The following is a 22132-nucleotide window of genomic DNA, read 5'->3' on the forward strand; positions in this document are numbered from 1 at the left end:
TATTCTTCAAAGATGGAGTGAAGAAAGAGATTGCATGCGTAGGAAGATCGCTTCGCTCGAGAAGAAATTGGTCATCTAAGATTCCATCATACGAAATCTACAAGGCGAGCTTCTTGAAGCCAAAAGTGGGTGACTTGAAGAAGGGGAAATTCAGCCTTTTGTGATGGAGGAGCTGATTACAATCAAAGAACAAGAAGTCATCAAGGAGGAGGAGGAAAAAAAAGTCATCTTGGGTCGATGTCATCACCAAGACATAAAAGAAAGCGGAGGCGGCCGAGAAGTGGATCGAGGTCGTCAAGAAAAGGAAAGGTAAAGAGGCTTCTTCTACACCTATCATCATTAACATGACCTCAAAGAAGGTGGGTACAAGCCTTACATGTAAGGGCACCGGGATGGAGAACCCTTCACACACAAAGGCATCCAGGGTGGGCAAGAGGAGTGAAGGTCCGCGAGAGTCCTCAAAGGATAGAGCACTCATACTCCGTTTCCCCTCCTTGGAGGAGTTCTTGAAGAAGAGGTTAACCCTCAAGAAGACATGTATTTTTCTTAGTGATGATCTCACCCTCTCGTAGTTGACTCACATGAGAGCGGTGATGCAAGAGATTACAACAAGGGAGAAGGGAAAGATGACCTTCTATAGAGATGGTTGGGTGATGATTGTAGAGCAACGCTCTACATGACGGTGCGAGACCTATGGGACCATAATGAAGATGGCAGCCTTGAATTGTATGGATCTTGTAGGCTGGATGTGGGCGCCTTTGAGAATAGCTTTTGGGACACAGACATTATATTCTTCTCAAAGACTCATCAGGCCCCTGAACCGATGATGCCACATGTGACGGGATATAGATGGGAGACAGACTGCCCGACTGACACGAGATCTGAGCATAAGAGCAGAGGATCAGGGGGTAGCAGTGTTATTCAGAAAAGCCACTTCTACACATTGTACAAAGAGATGATCATGCTAGATACATGTGAGGTTGAGGGCCGACACAGACCGATTTTTATACATTGCCATATGCTACTTTCCCCCCAATACATCAGTCTATGATGGGCCTAGAGAACAGTCACCTTTCTCTGTCCTAAACGATGACATATGACAGTTTTCCAATGATGGCAACATAATCCTCCTAGGGGACTTCAATGCTCGGAGGACAGAGAGCAGATAGAGCATGTGACTCTCTCGAAGATGGCGACTACACATGCCATACTTAATGGCCCACAGCATTTTCCGAGAGCAGCTGGTTTCACATGCTTTCCACACAAGCATGGGGCCAGCACAGTGGACTATGTCATGGCACATCCGAGCTTCATCCCCTGCATTCACGATTTCACAGTAGGACCAGAACAGTGGGTGTAGTAGTCGATCATGCTCTCTTGACACTTTCGTCTCCTTTCATCAAAATACAACCCAAGTGTCAGGAGGGAGGACACATACCCGCTATACATTTACACCAGATGTTTATATAAAGAAGATCTACAGTCGTCATGTAGAAGCAACGGCATACCGACACACTCAGCCTCATTAGAGACACCGTTCTGGGAGCATGCCTCAGAACAATTGGTATGACGAGGAGTGTAGAGAGACGAGAGCACAACTTTAGAGAGATCTTCTCCTAGGGGTCATCAATCACAATCTCGGGCAGCACCTTCTGCGACAGAAGAAACGAGCGTTCCTAGCTTTCAGATGGAGCGAGACTTATACCAGTTATACTCCAATAGAAGCGCAAGAGAGGCATGGCGTTTCTTTTATGAGCACTCCCCTCCCCCAGTGATTACTTCCCCTGACGTGAGGATCAGTATGCAACATCCTTATATACAGTCCCTAGATAAGACACCCTTCCAGATCCTCCTAAGCCATACCCATCTACGAGTACCTTCTATACCGCTGTGATGGTAAAGACGGAAATTGACAGGATGAGGATGAGGAGGGCATATGATCATGATGGTCTAGTAGAAAAAGCACTTTATACATGCTAGAGATATGTTGGCAGAGGTTCTTGCAGTTATGTTCAATCGTGTCATGTGTGACGGTCTACCTCAGACTTGGAGATTGTCTACTATTGTGCCTATCTTCAAGGTAGGTAATCCTACCGAGCTTGGACACTACCATACTATTATGATTGGACACACATTGGCACGGTTGAACGCATCTATCCTTAAGCAGTAGTTGAGTAGATGGGCAGAGAGTGAGGGCATACGGGCAACGGGACATGCCGGTTTCAGGAGAGGATTCTCCACTCTTGACCAAATTCCGACACTCAGAGCCATCATTGAGGAGGGTAGGGCACATGGGAGATGGATTTATTATAACTTTGTGGCATTTGACATGGTGCCCATAGCCAGAGTGATGCTTAAATACAGGAGATAGGAGTGCCCATTCAGTTGATTTGGGGGATCATGGCTCTATATATATCAATGGTGGGACACATACACACTCTAGAGGGGATATCTGATTTAGTTTACTCCACTATTGGAGCGAAACAAGGTTGTCCATTGTCTCCTACTCTATTTGGTTTCTAATTACATTGACAGAGAAGGTGAAAAAGGTGCCCAACTGGCAAGGACATGAATTCCATTGTTGTTATGTGCTTATGATATTGTGTTGATCTTTGACTCACAGCAGGGTATGTAGCGGCATTTGGATGCATTACATAGCTTTGCGGTGGATAGTGGATTGTCTGTAAACCTGAGCAAAACCAAGGTTATGGTGTTTAACACCACACCACACCACAGTTCAACACCTACATTCACCTATGGTCAGCAGACTGTGGAATACACAGATGCATACACTTATCTTGGGGTGGTCTTCATTGGGCCAAGGTTTTCTTCGAAAAGAGCAGCAGAGACTAGACTAACCAGAGCGTATGCGGCCTTGGGAGGATTGGAGAGGATGTGTTCACAGGTTAAGTTCCAGAAACCCCACACAAAGCTCTGGCTCTTTGATACCTTGGTAGCCTCAGCTATGCTCTATGGGGTTTAGGTTTGGGGACCCTCTGTGGGTCGGGATGGGTGGAGAGGTATGGAGAGGCCCTTGGTATCTATAATCTCTCGGCTGATTAGAGCCAAGGCCTCTGTGCCACACAAAATTACTAGAGTGGACTTCGCAGCCCCCCCATGGAGATAGAGGCACTTACCAAATCAGACTCGTTTATGGACAGCTTATGGATACTACCAGAGATCGATATGCCAGATTAGCCCTCGAATCCTCCGTACAGTTAGCTTTACATGGGGACACATCATGCTGGGATGCACAGATGTCATCATGGTTCCAATTACATGGTTTTAGCATGGACAGATGTCATCATGTTTCCAGATACATGGCTTTAGCATGGACAGCTTGCCTCCATCCCAGTACTCCCTTGATGCACCATTGCTGTGTCTTACACGGGTGGAGATTACTAAACTCATTCGCCAGGACCTAACTAACTGGACACCAGGAGGACATGGATAGAGGCGACACAGGATTTGGGCACGAAGATGGCTTTCTATAGAGCCCATCTTCTCCAACTCACAGGGGATTGTGATTCGACCCAGCTATATGGATACACATCTATCTCATGGCTTACGGTGTGCCACTGGTCAGATATGGACATCCTCACACCAGCTTGAGATTGGGACTGGTAGATTCAGAGGGATACCAGCAGCTAGCAGGATATGCCACCTATGCCATACAGAGCCACAAACGGAGATGCATTATATATGTCAGTGCACAATGTATTACGAGATATGGGGTCGCTTCCACTGTCCCAGAACACACCAACCCACCAAAGCAAGGAAATAAATCGAAACATGCACACAAAAACCAAACAAAACAAGACCGTAGAAGGACAAAGCCAACATCAATAGCATCTTGGAGAAATATTTCCGGTTGTGGACTAGATCACATACACTTGAAATAAGAGACTGGAGCATGGGGACTCTCATAGATAGAGCTACACAGATTAGCAGATCCAGACGCCCATTATTCATGCAAAACTAGCAACGAGCAGACAATGGAAAACCTCTTTGCTAAGCAAAGAGATTCTTTTTATCAGTGGCAACAAAACGAGTTTAAATGTCTGAGTGTGCAGTGACCAGGTGCGAACCGAGTCCAAACTAATCACTTAGGCTTTAATTTGAAGATTCAAAAGCAAGCAGAGTGTGACGAGTGTTCAACACAAGTAGAGTAGGGGGAGATCAATGGACAACATGAAATGGTGCAAAAGAGGTGGGACGGAACTAACAGGGAGCGGACAGCTGGAATGTCTACTGGTGGGCTTGATTCCATTGTCGTTATGATTTCCCTCACAATTGGTGCTGGATCATCCTTGTGAAGCTTCAAAGCTTGCCTGCAAATCAACCAAAATATTTTAGAATCTTTGCCCTGCTTATTTTACTTTTCTGCTGAAACACAAGACATTATTAAGCCCTGTCAACAGCTGGGTCATCTTTATGAATGTTAAAGACAGACTTACTTCAATTTCACCCTGGCCTGAGCATAATGCTCCATTTGCACAAGAGCATGCGCCCAAGCCTTCCAGACTGGGAATGCATTGACCTGACATCAAAGTGTCAGATGCCCCTGTTAACATCTTTAAGCAAATCCGCCATATTGAAAGTCTTAATAGTACGTATAACTTCTTGCAACTACGTAATGACCACTTTTAGCAATGCCTCAACTGAAAAACTGATAGCAAACCAACCTTGCATTTTGTACAGCAATATACTGCCATATTGTATCTTTCCCCAGAAATTAATCTATCACGGAGCTTTTCTGCAGCATCTTTGGTTAATACATCATCCAGGGATGCTGTAACACCAGAGCCAAGTAAACTTTGCAATAGTTCTGCTCGACTTAGCCACTCAACCACCTGGAAAAGAAGCTCCGAAAGGTTGCTTGGTAATTCAGTATCACTGCTCACAATCTCTTGAATCTGTCCAGTTCCATTTGAGCTGTAGCTGTTATCTTTAAATCCTTCCATCGCACCAGCAGGCTCAGTGCCCCCCAAGATTTTTCTCAGTAGCCCCTTCGCATGAAGCAAAGCCTGTAAGCAAAATAAAAGTTCCTGACTCAGCAAAAACATCTATGGCAATTAAGAGCCATATGCTCTTCAATTTTCACAAACACAGCAGCAACATCATGTCTGAAAAAAATACCCAGCATCATATCAGCCCACAAAGTTTCCAATAAACAACTGAGTCTAAATCTTCACTTCTCCCACCTGTACAAATGCCTCAGTAGCATAAAATGCTCTTTCCACTACTTCTGAAGATGCACTTGGAGGTAGCTGTTCAAAATTCAATATTTGCTTCATGTGCTTGACACAAATCCGAACAGATGCCTTGACAGAAACCTCTTCAGACGAACACAGGCCAAGAAGTGACTACATGAAAAAGTTAAAAATAGTAAGTACAAAAATTATAAAAAAGGCGGACTGACTTTAACTAAGATATAAACCCCGTTAAAATAGAATTCTAATTTTTCTCCACCCCACCTACCTTGAATAAGGTGATACAGGGTGCACTTTCATAACGATGAGAATCCCTTACGGCACTATCCTTCACAGGATCTCCTGTCAAAACCCAACCCTCAGTCATAGTAAACGGGACAAGTCGTTCAAAGCCTTCCTGGACTGATGTATGCGAGCGTTCTTCCTGGACACCAGATATAGCATCCCATGCAGCTTTTTGTGAAGGAGATAGGGCAGTGCTCTTTCGCTTTCTATTCACATCTTTGGGAGTTATTTTATTCCCTGTATCCCTTGTGGCCCACAGAAAAGGCCGCCTACTTTCCTTCTGAGAAGGTGGCATAGTATTTCCGGGGGTTCCTCTTCCACCTATAGTAGATCGATTAGACTTCATAGCAGCGCTTGTAGTGGATGACCTGCGCTCATACTTCGGATATGACCCTGCACTTATTGCTTTGGCAGCATAACTCAAAATAAGATTGTCGTCCCTGAGGGAGGGGAATGCTCGGAGTAACTGCAAAAATGCACCAATATTCTTTCAGTCTCATCCAAAGGGTTACAAACGTCTCTCTCTCTCTCTCTCTCTCTCTCTCTCTCTCTCTCTCTCTCTCTCTCTCTCTCTCTCTCTCTCTCTCTCTCTCTCTATAGACATGCATATACCCCTAGAGATAGAACCCCATCCCTCCTCAGATACTCCATTACCTACATTCAGTTCAGTTTTGTATCAGTTTTGTTTCATTTGTCTTTCCGATAGACGGATGACATACACGCCATGTACATTTGATTTGTCTCATAGGCCGATTTCGGCCTGACATAGACGTTAAAAATCTTTCTTTCTTTCTTTTCTCTTCTCTTCTCTCTCTCTCTCTCTCTCTCTCTCTCTCTCTCTCTCTCTCTCTCTCTCTCTCTCTCTCTCTCTCTCTCTCTCTCTCTCTCTCTCTCTCTCTCTCTCTCTCTCTCTCTCTCTCTCTCTCTCTCTCTCTCTCTCTCTCTCTCTCTCTCTCTCTCTCTCTCTCTCTCTCTCTCTCTCTCTCTCTCTCTCTCTCTCTCTCTCTCTCTCTCTCTCTCTCTCTCTCTCTCTCTCTCTCTCTCTCTCTCTCTCTCTCTCTCTCTCTCTCTCTCTCTCTCTCTATTAGATTCACTATTTTGTAACTGATTGGTCTCATAGGTCATTTTGGCCTTTTGAAGACGTTAATATAACATTTCATTTCATTTCATTTCATTTCTCTCTCCTGCCCTGCGCTCCCACTCCATCTCTCTCCATCGCGCTGCTCCCCCCCCCCACGCTTTGTCTATCGCCCCCCCCCCCTGCCCTGCGCTCCCGCTCCCTCGCCCCCTCTCTCTCTCGCGCTGTCCCCCCCCCCCCCCCTTTGTCTATCGCGGGTTAGTTTTCAGCCCTTCAGTTTTTTATTTATCGTTTATAGTCTATCGCCCACCCACCCTATCTCCCCCCCCCCCCCCCCCCGTACTGCTTCTCTCTCTCTCTCTCTCTCTCTCTCTCTCTCTCTCTCTCTCTCTCTCTCTCTCTCTCTCTCTCTCTCTCTCTCTCTCTCTCTCTCTCTCTCACATATGCCATTGCACCGTATACTATGAGATACGTGGGCGTTTCCATTGCCTATTTAAAGAAGGCTTTGGACCTCTAGATAGAGTCATGCAATACCAAGATCAAAGGTGCTTAGGCCTGTACCTACTGGAACTACATCGGCACAGGGATAATCTAATGAGAAGACAAAGAGCACTACAACCTCAGAGGCAGATCACAGATTTCTTCGGCTCGAGAGAAGCAGGAATGGAAGGAGAAGCAAGAGGCAGATCACAGATTTCTTCAGATCGAGAGAAGCAGGAATGGAAGGAGAAGCAAGAGGCCAGCAGCGAGCACAAAGGAGTACCCACATTCATACCAAAGGCACCCTCATTGACAGGGTGACTGAGCTTAGGAAATCGAGCCGACCACGATCGAGATGCAGAAGCGCACTTCACCAGAGGAGACTACAACAAAGGATTAGAAGCATTCTAGCCAGACACCGAGAATGCTCCTAAGAAGTTTATCTAATACTTTGTATTTAGTTTTTCGCATTTATTTTCACTCTCTCACACTTTTCAAACATTGTACCAGATTCACCACTTTTGTATCAGTTTGGTCTCATAGGTCACTTTGGCCTTTTGAAGACGTTAATGTAACATTTCATCTCTCTCTCTCTCTCTCTCTCTCTCTCTCTCTCTCTAGATATGCAGTCCCAGAGACACATTACAGATTTCTTTTCACTAGATATGGGACAGCCAGAGGAGCAGCCACCACTGCAGAGCTCGTCCCACACTCATTCGACCACTACTGGCACTCTCATCGACCGAGCATTGGAGCTACAGAGATACAGACGACCGCGACTGAGGAGAGGAGCTACACAGCATCGACGGAGACTACAACAGAAGATTCGAGCCATACTCTCTCGACATCCAGAGTGCAGATGAGGATGGATCCTCACCATTTCTTCCATCTTTGTTTCACACACAGTTACATCCAGTTTACCGGGTACCTATTGTATCAGCTGCTACACCCACGTAGTTTTAGATTGTAGTAGTAGTAGTAGTATTTTGTTCCACTTCTAGTTCTTTTCTAGTTCTTTTGTACCCAGACATGGTATTAGATTCACTATTTTGTAACTGATTGGTCTCATAGGTCATTTTGGCCTTTTGAAGACGTTAATATAACATTTCATTTCTCTCTCTCTCTCTCTCTCTCTCTCTCTCTCTCTCTCTCTCTCTCTCTCTCTCATCGACCGAGCATTGGAGCTACAGAGATACAGACGACCGCGACTGAGGAGAGGAGCTACACAGCATCGACGGAGACTACAACAGAAGATTCGAGCCATACTCTCTCGACATCCAGAGTGCAGATGAGGATGGATCCTCACCATTTCTTCCATCTTTGTTTCACACACTGTTACATCCAGTTTACCGGGTACCTATTGTATCAGCTGCTACACCCACGTAGTTTTAGATTGTAGTAGTAGTAGTAGTATTTTGTTCCACTTCTAGTTCTTTTCTAGTTCTTTTGTACCCAGACATGGTATTAGATTCACTATTTTGTAACTGATTGGTCTCATAGGTCATTTTGGCCTTTTGAAGACGTTAATATAACATTTCATTTCATTTCATTTCTCTCTCTCTCTCTCTCTCTCTCTCTCTCTCTCTCTCTCTCTCTCTCTCTCTCTCTCTCTCTCTCTCTCTCTCTCTCATTCTTCTCAGTAGGCGCGCATTATTCTCCACGGCTGAAGGCGGCATTGGGCGATCTAACAGAAGCTTCATACGTAGACGATCAGGCTTCTAACTGCCTTCTGATTGGCAGCTTAATCACAGCTCCAGGGCTACAGAAACGCAGAGGGAGCCGAAGCTGGCGGTCAGATACGGAGGCGAAAACAATGCAGACAGAGAAATCATATGTGTAGACGGCGGCAAGAGCGCAGGGACAGCATCATCACACGCGTAGGCGGCAACATCATTCACTCAGGATTTAGCGAAAATTCTGCGTGCGAAATGGTAAGTGAGCCCGAGACATCTCTTAAACAAGAAAACATGGAAGCAATCTCCCCTGCACAAGACCCTGCACAGGACACGGAAGCCGTCAATGTCTCACCTGTTTGCAAGTCGCGAGCAAAGGCAACCTTCATGCTCACGAACAAGCGGATGGCGCAGATGGAGAGGGAAATGAAGGAGTGGAAAACAGAGATGGAAGCATGGTGGTAGGAGAAGGCCAACCTCCTTCAGATGGTCTTCAATGAAGGCGCACAGTGGAAGAAGGAGAAAGAGAGCCTTAACGCAGAAATACAGACACTCAAAGAAGAAGTCTTAGCCCTCAAACACGATAACCAAAACGCCGAGATACGGACACTCAAAGAAGTCTCAGCCTTAAACAGGAGCTTGCTGATAGAGTAAGCAGTGGGCTGGAGGAAGGCGAATTTCAGCCCTCGGTAATAGATGAAATCAAGGAAATCAAGGAACACGTAAGGATGATCACAGAGGAGGAGAAACTGAGTGTGGCAAAGACATCTTCATGGGCGGAGATGATAACAAGGACACAGAAAAAGGCGAACGAGGCCGAAAAATGGCTTGAGGTCGCCAAGAAAGGGAAAGGTCAAGAAACTCCTTGTACACCGACGCTTATCAACATGACCCTCGAAGAGGAACAAAGAAGGCGGATGCGAGCACTGCATGTGAGAGTGATCAGGCTCAAGGACATAAATAATGTGGAGAAAGAGGTCACAAGCCTTACATCCATGATGGGGATGGAGAAACCTTCGCACACAAGGGCATGGAGGGTAGGTAAGAAAAGTGATGGCGCGGGAGAATCTTTCAAAGGGGAGAGCTCTCATACTACGCTTCCACTCGTTGGAAGAGAAGAAGGAATTCTTGAGGAAGAGGCCTACTCTCAAAAAGACAGGTATTTTCCTCGGGGATGACCTGACTCTCTCACAGCTCGCACACATGAGAGAGGTAATGCCAGAGATTACAGCGGCAAGGGAGAAGGGAAAGATAGCCTTTTACAGAGATGGACGGGTGGTGATTTTAGAGTGACGCACTGCATGACGGTTCGAGACCTATGGGACCACACTGAAGATAGCTACCTGGAATTGTAATGGGTCTATGAGACTGGACGTGGGTGCATTTGAGGACAGTTTCAAAGACAAGGATATTGTATTCTTCTCAGAGACTCATCAAGCCCCTGGACAGGTAATGCCACATGTGATGGGTTACAGATGGGAGACAGCTCACAGGACAAATGCGAGATCTCAGCATGGGAGCAGAGGTTCAAGAGGAGTAGCAGTGCTATTTAGAGAGGAACTACAACCATTACTGCATATTGTACGAAGAGATGATCATGCTAGATATATGTGGGTGAGACTGAGAGCTGACACAGGTCGATTCCTATATATTGCCATATGTTACTTTCCTCCAAGTACATCCATCTACGCTGCATCCAGAGGGCAGTCACCTTTCTCTATTCTAGATGATGACATATGGGAGTTTTCTAGGGATGGTGATATCATTCTCCTAGGGGACTTTAATGCCCGAACGGGCAGCTCGCAGACAGTCTTCTACGACACTTCAGATGAGATGCTCAGAGAGATGGATGTGGGTGAGCTGGGACTGGACAGATGCTCAGATGATAGAGAGCAGACGGAATATGGAAGATACCTCATGAAAATGACGACTACACATGGATTAGCCATACTTAATGGCTTACAGCGATTTCCCGAAGCAGCCGGTTTCACATGCTTTCCACACAGACATGGGGCCAGTACAGTGGATTATGTTATGAAACAACCAAGCTTTGTCCCCTGCATTCAGGATTTCACAGTGGGAGCCAGGCCAGTGGGCATAGCAGTAGATCATGCTCTATTGACACTGTCTGTTAAATTTCAGTATAGTACAACCCAAACACCAGGAGGCAAGCCACACACCCGCTATACATTTACCCCACAGACTGATTTCGTTTATACAGAGGAGATCTGGGACCGTTTATTGCAAGGCACAGCTGGCACAAATGGTACAGGCCTCTCAGTGGAGGAGTTCACCAATATACTGAGTGAGACACTGCATGGGGCTGCATCAGTGGCATACCCACACACTCAACCGAGTAAGAGACGACATTCTGGGAGCATGCCTTGGAATAGTTGGTAGAATGAGGAATGCAGAGAGATGAGAGCCCAGCTTCAGAGGGATCTTCTGTTAGGAATCATCACTTACAGACAATCTCGGATTGCTTTCCGACGCCTTGTGTGACAGAAGAAGCGAGCTTACCTAGCTCACATGGAGCGAGACTTATATCAGATGTTCTTGAGTAGGGACTCAGGAGAGGCATGGCGACTCTTCCATGAGCACTCTCCTCCCCCATTGATTACTTCACCTGATGTGTGGGGCCAATATGCGACATCATTATATACGGTTCCGGGACAGGAACCCCTTCCAGACCCTACCAACCCTTGCCCAGCTACGAGCACTTTCTTTACACCTGAGATGGTACGAAGGGCCATCGACAGGATGAGGACCGGGAAGGCATATGATCATGACGATCTAGTAGCGGAGCACTTTATACATGCCAAGGATATGCTGATGGAGGTTCTCGCAGTGTTGTTCAATCGTGCCATGTGTGAGGGATTACCTGAGACCTTGAGGTTGTCTAATATTGTGCCCATCTTCAAGGCAGGTGACCCTACAGAGCCTGGGAATTACCCCACTATTATGGTTGGACACACATTGGCACCATTATATGCATCTATTCTGGAGCAACACTTGAGTAGCTGGGCAGAAGGCGAGGGTGTACGAGCAAAGGTTCAGGCCAGCTTTAGGAGGGGTTTCTCCACTCTTGATCATATTCTGACACTCAAGGCCATCATTGAGGAGGGCAGAGCACATGGGAGACGGATCTATTGTAGCTTTGTGGATTTTCGCAAAGCATTTGACATGGTACCAAGGGCTCGATTGATGCGCAGACTGCAAGAGATGGGGGTGCCCATAGAGCTAATTTGGGGGATAATGGCTTTGTACAGATCAGTGGTGGGACATGTACGCACTCCAAAAGGGGTATCTGATTTAGTTCACTCTACTATTGGAGTGAAACAGGGTTGCCTATTGTCTCCTACTCTATTTGGTATGTATGTTGATGAGGTGTCTGATTACATCGACAGAAAGGGTGACAGGCATGCCCAGCTGGCAGGGACGTGGATCCCATTGTTGCTATATGCTGATGATATTGTACTGATATCTGACTCACCAGAAGGTATGCAACGACATTTGGATGCACTACGCAGTTTTGCAAAGGATAGTGGACTGGGTGTAAACCTAGGTAAAACAAAGGTTATGGTGTTTAACACCACACCGCAATGGGTCAGGAGATCAGTACCTACTTTCAAATATGGTCAGGAGATTGTGGAGTATAGAGATGCATACACTTACCTGGGGGTAGTCTTCACTGCGCCGAGATTTTCTTTGAGAAGAGCAACAGAGACTAGACTAACTAGAGCCGGTGCCGCTCTGCGAGGAATGGAGAGGATGTGTTCATAGGTTCAGTTCCAAGAACCTAGGACAAAGTTATGGCTCTTTGATACTTTGGTTGCCTCTACTATGTTATATGGGGTGCAGGTTTGGGGACCTTCTATAGGCCAGGATAGGTGGAGGCGTATGGAGAAGCCCCTGGTATCTATGATCTCTCGGCTGATTAGAGCCAAGGTTTCTGTACCGCATGATATCATTCGGGCGGAGTTAGCTGCCCCCCCCTATGGAGATTGAGGCGCTCACCAAATCAATCTCCTTTGTACACAATCTGTGGGATACTACCAGAGACGGATATGCCAGGGTGTCTCTAGAGTCCTCCAGACAATTAGCTCTTAACGGGGATACATCATGCTGGTATGCTCAGACGACATCATGCTTTCAGACACATGGTTTCACCATGGGCAGGTTGCCTCCTTTTCAATACTCTCTTCAGGCACCCTTGAGGTCTCTGACACGGGTAGAGATTAATAGACTCATCCGTCAGGATTTGATCCAGTTAGACACGAGGAGGACATGGATAGAGCCGTTACAAGAGTTGGGCACAAAGATGGCTTTCTATAGAGAGCATCTTCTCCACCTCACGGGGGATGGGTTTGTGATTCGACCTAGCTATATGGACACGCATCTTTCGCATGGTTTGCGTTGTGCCATTGGCCAGATACGCACGTCCTCAAATCAGCTCGAGATTGAGACTGACAGATTCAAAGGGACACCAGGAGATAACAGAATATGCCGCTAATGCCATCTAGAGCCAGAGACAGAAGTACATTACATATGTCATTGCACAGTGTACTATGAGATACGAGGTCGTTTTCATTGTCTATTCAGAGAAGGTTTTGGGCCTCTATCTAGGGTCATGAGTTATGAGGATCAAAGATGTCTTGGGCTTTATCTACTTGAGTTACACAAGCATAGAGAAACCTTACTGAGGAGAGTTGAAGAGAGACATCCCCAGAGACAGATCACAGATTTCTTTACACTAGATACTTTACACCGAGAAGAACAGACAGAGGAGCAACCAGCGACGGTGGAGAGGTCTACCCGCACTACTGGCATTCTCATAGACCGAGCATTGGAGATAGGGAGATCTAGACGACCCCGAGGGAGGAGAGGAGCTACACAATTTCGAAGGAGGCTATGGAAAAGGATTCAAGCCATACTCTTTCCTCGTCCAGAGCGCACATGAAGATGGATCTCTACTCCCCTCCCATATTGTCTTCACATTGTACTGCTTAGTTTAGGATCCCGCAGTATTTATATTTTGATATCCTAGTTTAATTTATTTTCTTAATCTGACTTTGTATCAGATACACCGCATTGTAACTTTCTGGTCTCATAGGTCACTTTGGCCTTTTGAAGACGTTAATATAACATTTCATTTCTCTCTCTCTCTCTCTCTCTCTCTCTCTCTCTCTCTCTCTCTCTCTCTCTCTCTCTCTCTCTCGCGCGCGCGCGCCACTCCCACTCTCTCTGCTCTCGCGCCACGCGTACTCCTCTGTTGCGATGCCCTAACCCCTCTGCTCTCGCGCTGCGCGCAGGTGGTCCCTCTCGCGCTGCTCCCTTGGTCGTGATGCCAAAGCCGTGACCTGTTGCCTACTACCGGCACCTGCTGCTGCCCGCCCCATTGCTTGCTGCTAGTCCCACACCAAGCGGGCTCCCCCCAAACCCGGGTGCCCAGTGCCGTGACGTGCTACTACCCCATCGCTGGCCGCTGCTCCCACACCAAACGGGCTCCCCCCTCACCCAGCTGCCCCACGCGTAGCATGTCCAGCTTTTCTACGCGAAGCAAGTCCATCAGCCGGCACCCCCCTTCTGCTACACGTAGGAAGTCAGTATCTCCTACGTTTATTTTTATTTATTTATTTATTATTTTTATTTTTTATTTCTTTTTAAGCCTTACGATAAATTTTAAGTTTAAGAAGCCTTAAGACCATTCTCTTTGCATTCAAGTTTAGAGAGATTTTAAGCCTTAAGGTAAACTACTTAAGTTTGCCATATCCCCCCCCCCCCCCCCCCCCCCCCCCGCCGCTCTCTCTCTCTCTCTCTCTCTCTCTCTCTCTCTCTCTCCTCTCTCTCTCTCTCTCTCTCTCTCTCTCTCTCTCGTCCGTCCTCTATCGCTGCCCCTCCCTTGCCATACCTCCTCGTGTTCCCCCACCCGACCAGTTACCAGGCCCGCTAATAGTGTGGATGCACACGTGCGCTTAGTGGCTCTTTTTCGGACGGCGATCGAGCATGAGGAAGCTGAATGATAAAGCCGACCCCCTAGAGGATGCCATTCAAAAGTGCAAAGAGGAAATGACGGAGACCATTACCAAGATGAACCGCAATCTCTTGGGCACAATAAACATGCTCGAAGGACACATGCTGATCCTCGAAGGACTCAGGATGAAGAGATTGCGTCACTCAAGAAAGACCTCGCCGAAGCACGATCAAGAAACACACTGGAAGAGGGCGAACTGCCACCCTCAGTGTTGGAAGAAATCAACACGATCAAGGAGCAAGTGCGGGCCATCAAAGAAGGAGAAGAGCAACACAAAGAGATGACGACTTCTTGGGTGGATGTTCTTACCAAAACTCAACAGAAGGCAGATGAAGCCGAGAAATGGATCAAGGTGGCCAAGAAAGGAAAAGGCAAGCAGATAACGCCCACCTCCACACCCACTATCATTAATCAGACACTAGAGGAGGAGCAAAGAAAACGGCTGCATGCTTTTAATGTGAGAATTTGCGGTCTTAAAGACAAAAGCAATGTGGCGAAGAGGTAAAAGAACTCATGGCCTTCATGGGGATTCATGAGCCGACGCACACAAGAGCATTTAGAGTAGACAACATAAGGAAAAATGGAAGTAGTGGGGAAACCTCAAAACAAAGAGCACTCATCCTCCGTTTTCCCTCCATGGAAGCGAAGAAGTCCTTGGAAAAAAGACCAACTCTTAAAGAGACGGGCATCTTTCTCGAGGATAATCTCACCCTTACGCAGATCGCTCATATGCAGGAAGTAATGCCGGAGATTAGAGCAGCAAGGGGAAAAGACAAGATTGCCTTTTACAACTTAATTGTTAAACATTTTTGCCCTCTGAGAAGATCACCGTGAGGTAGCGAGCTCGCTGCTGCTGCACGCTCCCCCCCCCCCCCCCCCCCCCCCAACCCCTTGCGCCATCGCTCCCCCTCACCCCCCTTCTCCTTCTAACCCTCGCGCTGCCCTCAGCCACCCCCCCCCCCCCCCCCTCGCCCTCGCGCTGCACCCCATCCCTCCTCCCGCCTTCGCGCTGTTTCCCCCACCCTGCCCAGCCCGCCCCCTCCTGCCCCCTACTGCCCGCCGCCCTCCCCCCCTAGCCCTGCCGCTGCCCCCCCAACTCCTTGGCTGTTCCCCCCCCCCCCCCCCCGCAGCCTTCTGTACCCGAGCTCGCCTCCTTTTCCTTCCCTCCATCCCCCCTCCCCCCCCCCCCTTTTTTTGTCCGCATTATCTTTGAAGGGTTTTCTGCGCCTGGCTCTGCAACACCTTTTCTTCAGACAAGTGTTCAGCGTTCTCGGCCGCAGATTGTTCTTCTCCGTCCGCTTCTTCGACTCAGTAGTAGACACAGATGGAGGCTCTAGCTCCGCCACAGAGGGACTCGCCCGAAGCCCCCTCGCCGACCCCGCTGAGCCCACCATTTGACTTGCTCTTTCGCCGACAGAGCAAGCGAGCCTTGGCGCAGAGGTAGAGCGCTTGCAGGCGACTTCTATCATCTGCAAGGTTCTCGGCACCCGTCCTAGCAGAGGAGAGCTGCGAGACCTTCTCCAGGCCCGCCTTCAGGCAGAGGTGGGCAAGATTTTGGATGTCCAGATCCTCGGACGATGGTACTAACAGATCGAGTTCGAGACTTCCGAGATGGCCTCCAAGGTCATAGCTATGAGTCCACTGGCTATTCGAGCATCACGCGCCCACTTTCGACAGTGGCGACACAGTTTTGACCCGACTTCGGATGTGCTAGTAGAGGAGGCAGACATCCCCATCTCAGTTTGCTTTCCGGGTTTACGGAGGGAGTACCTTCCACTGTTCTCCAGGATTGGCTCCGCCATCGGGACTGTTCTGGAGACACCTCGTACGGCAGCATCACTAGCTGCCAAGGCGGCCGGCATCCCTTCAGTCCGAGTTTTGGTCAGAGATACCCACACGCTCCCGAAGGTCATCCTTCTGCCTCGGGTGAGTGGGGGTTGATTTAGGCAGAGTGTGGAGTACTCGGGTCTCCCGAACCAGTGCTTCATTTGCAGACAGATGGGCCACCTAGCGAAGGCCTGTCCACGGAGGAGGCCTCGACCTGCACCTCAGCCTCAGCCCAAGACTGCCAAGGCTAGGCCGCAGCCTCAGCCAGCGACACGGCGCACAGATTCTGAGCCACCCTCCGAGCCTGGGGCTCGAGCGGAGGAGGGGTGGCAGCAGGCCCGTGGCCGTCGACGCAAGGGGCCACAGCGACAGCCTGGCACTCAGAGTGGCCCTCAGGTGCCTACTCAACAGCAGTCGATTCCCACGGGGAACCGCTTTGGTCCTCTTGAGCAGGAGGAGCCCCCTACGCCAGCCTCCTCTTCCGCTTCACCCTCGCCATTCCCCCGACCTTAAGATTTCCCCTCTTCCTCCTCATCCCCTCCCCCGCCCTTTGCTCCCGCCCACTCCTCACCTCGCCCCCCTGTCTCTGTCGCCCCGCCCCGCTTCTCTTCTCCTCCGCCCCCCCCCCCCCCCCCAGCTCCTTCTCCCCCTCCTCCTGCTTCAGTACCACAGTCGACTCAGGAGACTGGTCCCTCGCCGGCGGCTAGGAGAACTCTTGGCAGCGCTTTTGCCACGAGTCGCCTAGCGAGAGAGGGCTCCTGGACAGAGGAGGTTGCTTTACGCACGGCTCGCTCTGCTTGGGCTTCGGCCAGGCATTCACTACAGGCTCGCCTATCTAGAGGACGCTCGGATGCGGATTACTCCCCATCCAAGCTTGGATTACGCCCGTCTTGCGGCTGCGGCAGCATCTGTTCTCTCTCGCTCCCCATGAGGATCGTCTCGTGGAACGTGCAGGGATTAGGTGGGCCCCAGTTTCAGCGACGGCAGGGCCGATTGCGTCAGGAGCTTCAGCGTTTCCTTGTGGGAGGAGAGATTGATCTCCTTATGCTTCAGGAGCACCATTTGTCTGAGAGCCGCATTCGGCGATGTGGTCAGATTTTGCGTGGACGTTATGATACCTTTTGGTCAGCTGCTTTCGGACCTGGAGGCATCCAGGGTGGGGTATGTATGACTATTGCGGACTCATTGCAGCAAGCCATTGTGGACAGAGGGATTATTGTGCCAGGCAGGGCTCAGTGGATTACTATGCAGGTTCAGGGTGGCCTTGTGGGCTTCCTGAACATCTATGCGCCCAATGTGGCAAGTGCTCGTGCAGAGTTTTGGTCACAGATTGTTGAGTCTTTGCCACAGGTTGCATTGGTGTGTAGGAGGGGACTTCAACATGTTGGAGGACCCCTCTGACAGGATCGGAGGCAGCCATGCTACTGTGCATGGAGTCGAGTTAGCAACTTGGGAGAGGTTGTGTATGACTTTGAGGGTCTCGGATACATGGCAGCATTCTGGCTTTGTGAGGCCTCCAGAGAGTCTTGCCTTCTCTAGATCAGACCGCAGAGTGGGAGGAGTGAATCTATCGCGGATACATTGCTTCTACACTAGTGACCACTTCAGTGACTTGGGGGGATCAGTGGGCATCCTGACAGGGACATCCTTCTTGGACCATGCACCAGTGATCCTCACACTGGCAGACAGGCAGAGGAGTGGGAGCACGATGCTTCGCATCCCAGAGCGGGTCTTGTTGGACACAGCACTCAGAGAGAGGGTAGAGGCTCTTTGGACAGAGGACATGGACAGCCAGGCTCTACCGGCAGACAGAGTGGCCTTAGGCCTAGCTCAGCTTAGCCACTTTTTTCTCCAGGAGTCTTTGGCTCGACGGGCTACAACGAGAGAGGTGGAGCAGCGTCTCAGACGAGGCATTGCTTCACTACAGAGGATGCAGGAGCAGCATCCAGACAGTCCATGGTTGGAGGAGCAGTTACAGCAGGCTCGACAGGAGCTTGCTTGCACAGAGGAGAGGCGCCATGAGTTTGCCTTTCACCGACAGGCATCTCAGTGGACTCAGGTAGGTGACACAGTGACAGGTACTTTTTTTGAGACAGTAGGACGTCAGCACTCGCATGCCAAGGTCAATCAGCTGAGGAGACCCGATGGGTCAATTGCTTGTGAGCCTGAGGATATGCGTGTAGTTGCTACTAAGTTTTACCGTGAGCTACTGTCGGCTGAGCCCCAGTCAGAGAGACAGGATGCATGCAGGGAGCAGGTTTGGGCGCAGATGCCTTGTCTTGTGACTGAGGAGATGCTCCAGACGCTGGAGATACCTCTTCAGCTTGAGGAGCTGCACACGGCTCTTAGGGCCCCTCCTCGTGGTAGCTGTCCAGGTGAGGATGGGCTGACTCCCAGCTTCTTCTTGGAGTACTGGGACTTGCTTGGCCCAGATCTTTGTAGTGCCTTTCAGTACATTCTGCACACAGGAGTTATGCCGGATAGCATGAGGGAGGGCCTGATTTACCTCATTCCAAAGGAGGGTGGCTCCTTGGATGAGATTCGACAGTGGCGCCCCATCACCATCCTCAACTCAGCCTACAAAATTCTTGCCAAGGCCCTGAGTTTGAGGATACAGCCACTTTTGGAGAGCCTTATACATGGGACTCAGACAGGTTTTATCAAGGAGCGCAGTATCCTTGACAACATCTTCACTTTCTGGGAGGCTTCTGCCCTGGCACGTCTCCGTGGGGAGGACCTTGTGATTCTTCTTCTCGATTTTGAGAAGGCATACGACAGAGTTGACTGGGACTTTCTAGAGGGCACGCTTCGCAGGATGGGCTTTTCAGATGCTTGGATCAGAGGGGTGTCAGCTTTGTACAGACAGGCTCACAGTCAGGTGCTTTTGGCAGGAGGTAGAGGTGAGCGCTTCATGCTCACACGATCGGTCAGACAGGGTTGTCCTCTTGCCCCCTTTCTCTTTCTGTTCTATGCGGAGGCGATGAGCAAATTTTTGGCGTCACAGCAGGTTGGTTTGAGGGGCTTAGCACTCCTTATACGGGGAGACGAGCTTCTAGACGCTGAGTTTGCCGACGACTCAGCCTTGTACTTAGAGGGCCAGGAGGCCAATTTACACAGGTCTGGGCAGGCTCTAGAGACCTTCTGTTGTGCATCGGGCGCACTGATCAACTGGAGAAAGACAGTGGCTTTCTCGGTTGGCAGTGCTCCTGTGATCTGTCTCTAAGACTCGCTAGCCTCTCCTCTCCTCTCATCTGTCTTAAAGACAAAGGCAATGTAGACGAAGAGGTAAAAGAACTCATGGCCTTGATGGGGGTTCATGAGCCGACGCACACAACAGCCTAGAGAGTGGCAACATAAAGAAAAATGGAAGCAGTGGGGAAACCTCAAAAGAAAGGGCACTCATCCTCCCTATTCCCTCCATGGAAGCGAACAAGTCCTTTTTGAAGAAAAGCCCAACTCTTAAAGAGAAGGGCATTTCTCTCGAGAATGATCTTACCCTCTTGCAGATCGCTCATATGCAAGAAGTAATGCCGGAGATTAGAGCGGCAAGGGGAAAAGGCAAGATTGCCTTTTACCGGGACGGAAGAGTGGTAATACTGGAGCGATGCTCCACATGACGGTGCGAAACTTATGGGACCACACTCAAAGTGGCGGCCTGGAACTGTAATGGATCCATGCGTCTTGGTGTGGGTGCTTATGAGGATAGCTTTACTGGATGAGACATCATATTTTACTCTCAGACACACTTGGCCCCTCGACAATCCATGCCTTACATCAATGGATACAAATGCGAGACAGTTTACAAACAGGAGACATGCTCAGAGCACAGAGGACGGGGCTCGGGGGGAGTGGCAGTGTTATTTAGAGAGGATTTGCAGCCATTAATACATATAGCCCGTAGGGATGAGCAGGCTAGGTACATGTGGATGAGATTGAAAGCAGCGACAGGCAGATATCTCTACATTGCTATTTGCTACTTTTCCCCGAGTACGTCGGTCTATGCATCACCCAGAGGACAGTCCCCCTTTTCTATTTTGGATGATGACATATGGGAGTTCTCTAGAGATGGTGACATTATCATTCTAGGGGACTGCAATGCTAGGATTGCCCATCACCAGACAGTGTTTTATGATACTTCAGAGGAGATGCTGAGAGAGCTAGATGTTGTAGAGACGGGCCTGTCCAGACTATCACACGATGCGGAATATACTAAGTATGGGCGACACCTGATAGACCTGGGCACGGCACATGGACTAGCCATCTTGAATGGCCTATAGAGGTTTCCTGCTTCGCGAGGCTTCACATGCTTCCCACACAGACATGGAGCCAGCACACGGGACTATGTCATGGCACAACCTAGCCTCATCTCTAGTATCCAAGACCTCACAGTTGGACCCAGACCTGTTGGTGTGGCACTGGATCATGCTCTTGTATCGCTGACCATTTCTTTTCAGTTTAGTGTAGCACACAGGCTACGGACAGCAGCCCCTACTCGCTACACCTTCACGCGGGAGACGAACTCTGCATACATAGATGGGATCTACAGAGGCCTGCGCACAGAGGAGCCATGGCCACCTCTGGAGGAGCTTACTAGTATACTGACATAGATACTACATGATGCAGCAGCACAGGCATACCCACATACCCAGCCTGAGCAGAGACGCCGTTCGGGGAGCATGCCCCAGAACAGTTGGTATGATGAGGAATGCCGGGACACTAGAGCTAGACTTCAGAGGGAGCTATTCTTGAGTCAGGACTCACGTGAGGCGTGGAGGCCCGCTCTCTCCTACTCAATTTGGTATGTATGGTGGAGTATACAGATGGAGTATACAGATGCTTACACTTACCTTGAAGTGGTTTTTAGTGGGCCAGCATTTTCATTGAGGGCAGCAGAGACTAGATTGACCAGAGCCCATGCAGCATTTGGGTAAATTGGAAAGGATGTGTTCAAAGGTTCAATTTGAGGACCCTCGGACAAAGCTCTGGCTCTTTGACACTTTAGTGGCTTCTGTATTGCTTTATGGAGCTGAGATTTGGGGACCTTCACTGGACAATCACGGGAGGACAAGCCGCAGTGTGATGGATGGGGGAACATGGAGAAGCCTCTGGTCTCTATGATCTAGCGGCTCATTAGGGCAAAGGCTCATTCGCATGGGTTCAGCATAGATAGATTGCCTCCTTTCTAGTACTCACTGGATGCGCCCTCTTTGACTCTTACACAGTCCAAGATCACCAGGCTCATTCGCCAGGACTTGACTCAGCTAACACCAACAGGACATGGATACAGCTTGTACAGGAGCTAGGCACGAAGATGGCTTTCTACAGAGAGCATCTCCTCCAGCTTACGGAGGATGGTTTTGTGACGAGACCCAGATACATGCACACTCACCTGTCTCATGGGATACGATGTGCTATTGGCCATATACGCACATCTTCACACCAGCTGCGGATCGAGACTGGGAGATACAGCGGAGTACCAGCAGAGGCAAGGACATGCCCCATGTGTGACATCGAGCATGAGACAGAGTTGCACTACACATGC

General features: G+C 49.2%; 2 protein-coding genes and 1 pseudogene across 2 annotated transcripts in view; 2 read left to right on the forward strand and 1 right to left on the reverse strand.

Moving 5' to 3' along the window:
- Nucleotides 1-22132, reverse strand: part of LOC147427696 (zinc finger FYVE domain protein) — a 166352-nt gene that overhangs the window by 89684 nt on the left and 54536 nt on the right. The window contains exons 9-13 of the mRNA XM_086497670.1: nucleotides 5482-5964; nucleotides 5205-5366; nucleotides 4686-5027; nucleotides 4458-4540; nucleotides 4227-4331 (exon numbers count right to left, since the gene is read on the reverse strand). Of these exons, the coding sequence (XP_086353796.1) occupies nucleotides 4227-4331; nucleotides 4458-4540; nucleotides 4686-5027; nucleotides 5205-5366; nucleotides 5482-5964 (1175 nt within the window). The remainder of the gene's footprint in view (nucleotides 1-4226; nucleotides 4332-4457; nucleotides 4541-4685; nucleotides 5028-5204; nucleotides 5367-5481; nucleotides 5965-22132) is intronic.
- Nucleotides 8985-11038, forward strand: LOC147427697 (uncharacterized). The gene is made up of 4 exons (XM_086497759.1): nucleotides 8985-9107; nucleotides 10065-10404; nucleotides 10456-10693; nucleotides 10951-11038. The coding sequence occupies exons 1-4, from the start codon at nucleotides 8985-8987 to the stop codon at nucleotides 11036-11038; spliced, it is 789 nt and encodes a 262-aa protein (XP_086353885.1).
- LOC147427698 (uncharacterized) lies at nucleotides 13051-13689 on the forward strand (annotated as a pseudogene).

The sequence above is a fragment of the Adiantum capillus-veneris genome, chromosome 23 (genome assembly GCF_014529385.1).
Source record: "Adiantum capillus-veneris isolate H3 chromosome 23, ASM1452938v2, whole genome shotgun sequence".
Taxonomy (NCBI): Eukaryota; Viridiplantae; Streptophyta; class Polypodiopsida; order Polypodiales; family Pteridaceae; genus Adiantum; species Adiantum capillus-veneris.